The sequence below is a fragment of the Dinoponera quadriceps genome, unplaced genomic scaffold (assembly GCF_001313825.1).
Source record: "Dinoponera quadriceps isolate SergipeBrazil2010 unplaced genomic scaffold, ASM131382v1 scaffold424, whole genome shotgun sequence".
Lineage (NCBI taxonomy): Eukaryota > Metazoa > Arthropoda > Insecta > Hymenoptera > Formicidae > Dinoponera > Dinoponera quadriceps.
In genome coordinates, this window is record NW_014554557.1 from 826,293 (window position 1) to 833,987 (window position 7,695).

The following is a 7,695-nucleotide window of genomic DNA, read 5'->3' on the forward strand; positions in this document are numbered from 1 at the left end:
ACAACTTCTGTGATGTAACGATATGAATTATAGTGCTGAAAAATAAAAATTCGCGAAAAAAGAGCCTTCGATACAATTAAAAAGATGTATGCAGCGTACACGTACGTACACACCAGAAACTGTACACTTTGGTCAAGTTTAATGACAAAAAAAAATGTAACACTTAATTTCGTAGATTTGTTATCACGGGGAGAGTAGGTAGGTCGAACATAGCAAACGATCGTCGACTCGTTAAAAAAAGATATTGCCTTTATTGCAAACGAGTGCGTTGGGTAAATGCAACGGGTACAATAATTAATAATTCGCGTGTACACGCAACCTTAATAACGATATCTCGTTCTATGCGGGCGCGACAACATTAAGCGTCGTTGTATTTTGCAAATCGTTTTATATCTCTTTTTTTAACACGAGCGAATCACATGGGCTCGAATGGGCGCAGAGTAACGCGAACTATACGAGATATCTCGTGGCAGATCAAGCTGCTCTGATTGATCACCTTGGAAGACAACACCGGTGAGTTTCAAACGAGTCTCGAGCAAATCGGTTCTCACCGGAATACGCCGCTACGGCAAGTGTTTCAGCGGTCGCGTGCATCGAACGTGATTCACGGGCGCGACTCAATGTGAGCCAATATAAAAACGCAATTGTCGCGCATTATATTCGTCTGTGTGTTCATTCTTACGCATCTATTTTTATAATATACGCTCCTCCGCTCCGTCGTAGAAGTACGTTTAAGAAGACGCGCTTTTATGTACAACTCCGTATCATGGCACTACGTTACTCGAATAAAAAATTCGATATTCGTGGTATGAATAAAAAAAAAAAACGAAAGAAACGAGCTTCCTTTCTCTTTTTCACGGACGTATGCACTTACAATGTTTTGTATTTGTACAATGACTATCAATCGATCGATCCCTCGGCAGGACCGAGTGCCGAACTGAACCGTGATTGCAGCTCGGGTCACGCGGTTGCTCCCTTTGTCCTCCCTTCCCTCTTTCTCTCGGTATCCTAGACACGAACGATCCTTACGAACGTACGAATGAAATGACATCTCGGCGTAGAAATTTATTCAAATGACGGATCATGGAACTTTGTACAAATGCATAAAATTGAATGCCCGGACATGAGAGCGGGAGCGATTCTCAATTCCGAACGCGTTCCGTGCCCTGTCCTCCCTCCCTCCCTTCCTCCCTCTTCCTCACGAATATGTATGTACAGAAACAAAAATAAACTCTTACAAACTCCTACGAAACAACGGTTCCTCTCTCTCTCTCTCGGCACGCCGAGTCGTCGTCACGCCGCTCGGTGCGTCATACGCCGAGCGGCGAAGCGCGTCACTCGACTCGCGTGTTCCCCGGCACGTTAAGAAGACACGATGAATGAGAGAAAGCGACCATCGGCGCATCCGCGATCTGAAACGTACGGAAGACTCCATTAACGTTCTCTGTGCGTAATGATATCGAAATGTCCGATCAGAGACATCATTTATGGAACATTTGTGCATCATGACCGTTGCTTTAGGGCGTCGATTCATCGAATAATCTGTCTGTAACGAACGGTCAGCGAATAATCAGCAATCACGATGCGCCAGTATTCGGCCATAACACGCCTGGTTAGAAAATATCGGTGTCATTACATCGAGAGAATGGCAGAATGGGATTGCACTGATGGAGTCTTCGGGGTGTTGTGTTCGACGGGTCGGTACGACGGGTTGCCTGACTGACAGATCGCGCAGATGGCCGTGTACGATCAGCCTGCCTACAGGCGTCAGCCGGCAGGCAACCCGTCGTACCGACCTATGTTGATGCGACACCGTGTGCGTCGCAGATGCACCGCCGGCCGTTATCGTTAATACTCACATGTGGCGAAGAACGCGCGTGTATCGCTTATCTAATACTAAAAACGTAGTCTCGCATGGGCGCTCGTTCGATGCCCGCGTTACTTTAATTAAGTAGATACTCGCAACCTCCTCTCCCTCCTTGTCGAATCGTCCTGTTCATCTTGAAACTGTACACTTCGACATCTCGACCGAGCGCTAATTCCCCGATCAGGCAGCTGCGAAACGCGAGCTGGCGTCCCGGAGTCGACTCGCTTAACGTTATGGATCACACGATCCGATGGAGCAGAAACCGCGAGTCACCATTCGGGCGAAGATAGTGCGCAACTCGCTGTACGCAACCCGCTGGCCGTTCAGTAATATTTGTCCTGGTCGAGATCGGCGCGGATGTGCTGCTGGCCGTGACTGTTGCGTTTCAACGTGGCGGACTCGTAGTCGAGACTCTTCGGGTACAGCTTGGGGCTGCCGAGACCGTTCACGTTGGGGTTGCTCTTGCCGCGTAGGGTCCCGTTCCCGTTGGTGCTGCCCGAGAAGCTGGGCTGTCGCTTTGCGTTCACCTGCGAGATCAGTTCCCCTTTCAAGTTCCCGCGCCAAGGACGCGTCTCCGAGTGTCTTACCTCCTTCAGCGGCACGGTGACATAAGGGTTCTGCTTGCTGATATAGTGCGGACTACCGGGAATGCGCGGCTTGCGTCGCTTCAAGTAGAAGAAGCACAACACCGCCGTCAAGGCCAGGCCGATGACGAAACCGATCACACAGCTGCCCACCACCGCGCCCACCGTGACGCCCGAGTTCTCCACGCTCGACGGCAAGGCGTTCACGTCTGGAAGCGATTCGCGAGTAACACACCGGAGCGATATTTTCGCTCGTTCCTCGCCACAGTCGTCTCGATTAAACGATGCCGGGAGCGAGAAAGCGTACGGCCAAAATTCTCGCGGAATTGAGGTGAAATCAAAAGGCCCGTCCATATGATGGTACTCGTGTGATCGATCCAGCACATTAGTAAATTATTCTAAAGAACTTCCCTTTTACTCGAACGATGAGTGAACATCAGTCAAATTAACCCGGTGAAATCATGGGGAAAGATATAGGCTGAAAAGGCGGGTTTGTAGTTTTGTAATTGCACGGGGTGTGTTAATTTTTACGGATTATTTACGGATTGTTGGAGCGGAAAAGCCGAGTTTACGGAATATCTTGCAAACGGCAGTTTATAGGCGTAACTTCTCTCTCAGTATTTCGCAAGAATTCTGGCAACGCGTTTTCTCGCTTCTGACGTCACGAACAAGACTACCGCAGCGACGGACCAGTACAAGTATTCTGTAACTTTTAACAGCGTCGTCATCGTTACGTTGCACTCGAGCGCTTTTCTACCTCGCATCACATTCCGCGCGGCGACGAAGTAACTATGACGATATCGTCGTTGAAAGTCAGCAAAATAGACTCACGGGAGCCTTAAGATCTAACGATCCTGCGAGATCGTATCTCTCAATAGCAAAACTATCCCGGCCGACTCACCGTTGTCCGTGCAATCCGGGAGGCAATCGCGCGTCTCACGAATCGGCCCTTGACACATGCCGGGGCCGTGTTGGAGACACATACGTTTTCGGTGCTGCTGATGGTCGTCGTCGCAGGGTGTCCAATGCGACCACGTGTCCCAGCCGAGCAGAGACTCACAACTGGGCATCTCGCAGGCTTCTCTGACCAATCGGGGGCCGACGCAACTGTCTCGACCGAGGCACTCCCTGGTTCTCATGCGCACGCCGAGCCCGCAGGACGCCGAACACTCGGACCATTCGGTCCAGCACGACCATTGACCTTCGCCCGAGTTGCCGGAATTCGCCCGACACGGATGGGCGTTACAAGCCCGGCTCTGCGTCGACGTACCCTCGCAAGGCAGCAATTTACATTGCCTCACCTGTGAAACGTGTGGATTTCTCGTAGCTTGTTTCTGTTACACCGTCCCTATCAGTCAAGTCCACGGCTTTAAGTATAATATTTATGTGTTTATTTCTTTTTCTAGAAAAATGAGGAAAGTTCTTTGCCGCGCGGAGAGGAGAGATTGGTTGAATTGACGCGACAACGAAGAAACCGAACGTGTTTCGGTTAAAAAGGAAACAGGATTTCTGGTTCTTATGGGCCAGATTTGGCCCTTGGAAATTCTGTTTTCCTTCGACCGAAACGCGTTTGGTCCGCTTGTTGTCACGTTAATTCGATCTCTTCTCTCCGTGCGTGTATTTAACAAATAAATAAATAAATAAATAAAAAGCATAAAAACGCGTCGATCTTGGACCGCAAGGAGGGGAGATCGTCCAGGGGAGATCGCGACGAGCGTGACGCTTACCCGGTGCTGAGTGCCTCGTCCGCAAGAGCGATCGCAGGTACCCCAAGCGGACCATTCCCCCCAGCCGTTCTCGTTGGTGGGTTCCGCGTAGACGTTCGCGTTGGCGTTCCCTCGCATGCAGGACCCGTCGTTCCTGCAGTAACGCTCTTCCTCCTTGGCGAGTTGCACCCGCAAGCTGGACGGATCGTTCGTCTGGGCGCGGCAGCTGAACCGGAAGCGTTTCTCCACGTAGCCGGCGCTGCCGCTTTGTAAACTGGCGTTCACGGCCAACCACGGGGTCCATCCGGAGTAGCGCTTCGTCTCGGCGCAATCGATGTTGCATTCTTCGAACTGTGAAACACATCGATCCCCTCATTTACCTCGAGTAATCTCGCGTCAGACCGGTCGAAATGGTTCCCGAACGCATTCCAGCGCGTCCTAAGACGAAGAAATCTTCTTTAGTAGGATGCTCACCTGAAAATCACACCCGGGACAATCGAGACCGCCATTCTTCGGCGGCGGGTTGTCGCAGATCCTCTTTCTCATACGTATACCTGCAAAATAGGAATCGTTGATTCGCTAAACGCGAGCTAGTTTCGAGGGGGAAAGATTAAACGGAGAACGAAAAGTACGGGCACTGGGGAGGGAAGTACGTTGGATCGATGCGGAAGCTCGTCCCGTTTATTAACTCTAGCTCCCCGCTCGGAAATCTCAGAATCTCCACGAGCGTGGAATTATGCAGCTACCGGAGAAATAGCGGTCGAAACGGCGCATACTTTAATCAACCGTTTGTAGTTTTTCAAGCAAATAAATGTCACATTTATACGTTGCATTCGTGACACATTTGGTTACATTTGCGAAAAAATTTCAAGTTTCGACATGGTTTTGTATTAATAATCAAAAAGATAACTCTTGAATATTTATTCCTTTAAAAATGCAACTTTACCAGTCAAAATTATAAAACGAAGTAATTAATTCGGTGTCATATTTCTAAAAATTATTCGTGTTTCAGGAAAATATAGTAGCGCCCAGTCTGTAATTATTATTACCCACACAATACACGGTTATAGGCTTTTACATATATATATAAGTCCATGGGAGGGGGAGGGGGGACAAGAAACGAACGCGATATTTGGATACCCACCGCCACACGGCTGCGAACACTCGTCCCAGGAGCCCCAGCTCGACCACTGGCCATTCTGAGGCGGCGAGACAGCTTTGACGGGGGTAGGACAGGGCGGCAGATCGATGCACACGATATCGTCGTGATCGTGGCCGACGCATACGCGGCCGCCGAACGCGGGCGCAGGATTCGTGCAGGTGCGCCGGCGACTCTTCATCGCGAAGCCGCAGGTCTGAGAGCAGGCCGACCAGGCCGACCAGGCGGTCCAGCCGCCGTGAACGGTGCAATTTGTTACTCTGACACGAGCACCCGTGCAACCCTCCCCGCCGTGCTGCGGCGGAGGATTGTTGCATTCCCTTGTCTGGCACTGGCACGTGTCGATATTCTGCCGAGCCGAACGTTCGGGCGTTAATTCTCGCGGACCGATCGAAGCGTTCGGGAGGAGACGCAGTGTACAATATTTAGTTACACCATACAAAATTTCTCCTATGTAATAGTAACGAATTGTGTAATAGTAATTGTTCTTATGTAATAGTGATTGTTCTATGCAATGTAAAGAACGAAATATACGGCGTGAGTCTGTGTCGGTATAGTTCGTTCAAAAAGCGACGCGATGAACAGGGAGTCCCGAAATTTCTATTGTGCGGTGAAGCGTCGCGGTAAAGCGCCGAGGTCGTCGTCGTGCGGTTCTTCGCGATCGATGCTGTTTGCAAATGGAAATGAAGATACTCCCGGACGAGACCTGACGACTGAAGAGGCCCCTGACGAGGCCGATGAAGATCGCGAGCAAACACGGTGTGCGCGCCCTCACCACTCACCTCCGCGTTTTCGTTGTGCGAGTGTGAATGAACGTGACCGTGTCCGGACGATTGTTCCCCCGTGCCGTGTTGACAAGGCGACCAGGAGCTCCATGCGCTCCAGCCTCCGTCCACGGGATCGGTGAGCACTGGGCACTTAGTACTGTCCTGATGCCAATGAGTCGCCAGGTAATTCTGCTTCGGTGCCTGCGCGCATTTCATCAGATGTTCGTTCCACCCGCAATACGGCTCCTGGGCGTTCATGCATGCCTGACGGCTCCGATGGCGATAACATTGAATGGCCGGTATGCTGAATGGACGAAAGACTGATTATCAGATCGAGAGAGAGAGATGGATAGATTTATTTTTTACTTATTTATTTTGTGCATTTATTATTGTTCTACGGTTTAGTTTTCGAAAAACATTTACGAGAAATAAGCAGAATAAAAGTAATTAGTTATAAAGTATCAATACAAGTAGAGAATTGAAATGCTTGTACGAAAGATAATTAAAGCTATATAATTTGATGTTATTACCTCACAACAGGCCATTTTTAAATAGTTTTGTATCTAAGATCGATGCTATATAATTTGATGTTATTACCCAACAGGCCATTTTTAAATAGTTTTGTATCTAAGATCGATGCATAGAGCATGAGAGATGGAAGCGTTTAATATTGTTCACACATAATAATTACTGCTCTTTAGGTGGGAGAGAGGGAAAAGATGGTAATGTATACGAAAGGCACAATTAAATACCACTCGTATACGTCGCGATATACCAACCGGTGTCTGGTAAAATTTCGACGAAGGCACGAATCATCCGCAGGGGAGGGGGGCGTCTTACCGTAAGAGGCCGACCTCCATGCCGACGTAGAGGCTTTGGGTATCCTTGAGGAACTGCAAGGTCATCGGCGGCGAGGGTACGGGTCCCCAGACCTCGATGATGCAGGTCTCTTGTGTCCTCGATAAGACGGAGATCTTCTTGATCAGTCCGGTGGTCGTGGCGACGTAGAGGACGGTTACGCTGCGATGCAGCTTGGTCGGTGTCACGTCGATCGCGATGTGGGTGAAGCGCTCAAAGGTCGCGGTATACAACGGCTCCGGCAGCGTGCTCTGCACCGCGTCGTCCATCAGCTGGTACAGTTGATCCTCCATGATCTGATGCGGCGCGGTGTTGGGCGACGGGCCGCAGTGTTGTCGATTGTGATGCGCGACCTGTCTCCTTTCCCAGGCGGCACCCGCGCCATCCTGATACTTGTAGGGCCCGTTGAAACTGGCGGCGATCGCCGACATGTTGAACGCGCAGATCGCCGAGCCTGCGATGCTGTTGCTGCGGCAGGAAGAGAGAAAAAGGTCCCGTTCAAGGCCGAGCCCGAGATGCGTCGCGCGCTTCCGTACAGGGAAAAACCAATTCCGTGACTGAACCTTCCGTTCGCCGGGGACCAACGACGAGGTTGTAGGGCCGGAAAGATTCCTTGTCGTATCGATTATGTAACCTTCTCCTAGGGTGGTCGCGTGAAAAGTGAACATTTCAAGTGTTTTCAAAGTAGAAAATTTACATTTTTCACGAGTTCACGCCAGAGGAGGAAATTCACCTCCCCCCCCCTCCCCCCCCC

At 50.3% G+C, this 7,695-nt stretch overlaps 1 protein-coding gene across 3 annotated transcripts in view; it reads right to left on the minus strand.

Moving 5' to 3' along the window:
* Positions 1-231: 231 nt before the first annotated feature.
* The window catches only part of LOC106752074 (semaphorin-5B), an 89,460-nt gene continuing 81,996 nt past the window's right edge, over positions 232-7,695 (minus strand). For all 3 annotated transcript variants that reach the window (XM_014633481.1, XM_014633482.1, XM_014633480.1), the window contains 8 exons: positions 6,924-7,409; positions 6,099-6,387; positions 5,302-5,665; positions 4,632-4,711; positions 4,179-4,508; positions 3,353-3,752; positions 2,455-2,660; positions 232-2,394 (listed from right to left, as the gene is read on the minus strand). In XM_014633481.1, the coding sequence (XP_014488967.1) occupies positions 2,191-2,394; positions 2,455-2,660; positions 3,353-3,752; positions 4,179-4,508; positions 4,632-4,711; positions 5,302-5,665; positions 6,099-6,387; positions 6,924-7,409 (2,359 nt within the window). In that variant the 3' untranslated portion in view covers positions 232-2,190. The remainder of the gene's footprint in view (positions 2,395-2,454; positions 2,661-3,352; positions 3,753-4,178; positions 4,509-4,631; positions 4,712-5,301; positions 5,666-6,098; positions 6,388-6,923; positions 7,410-7,695) is intronic.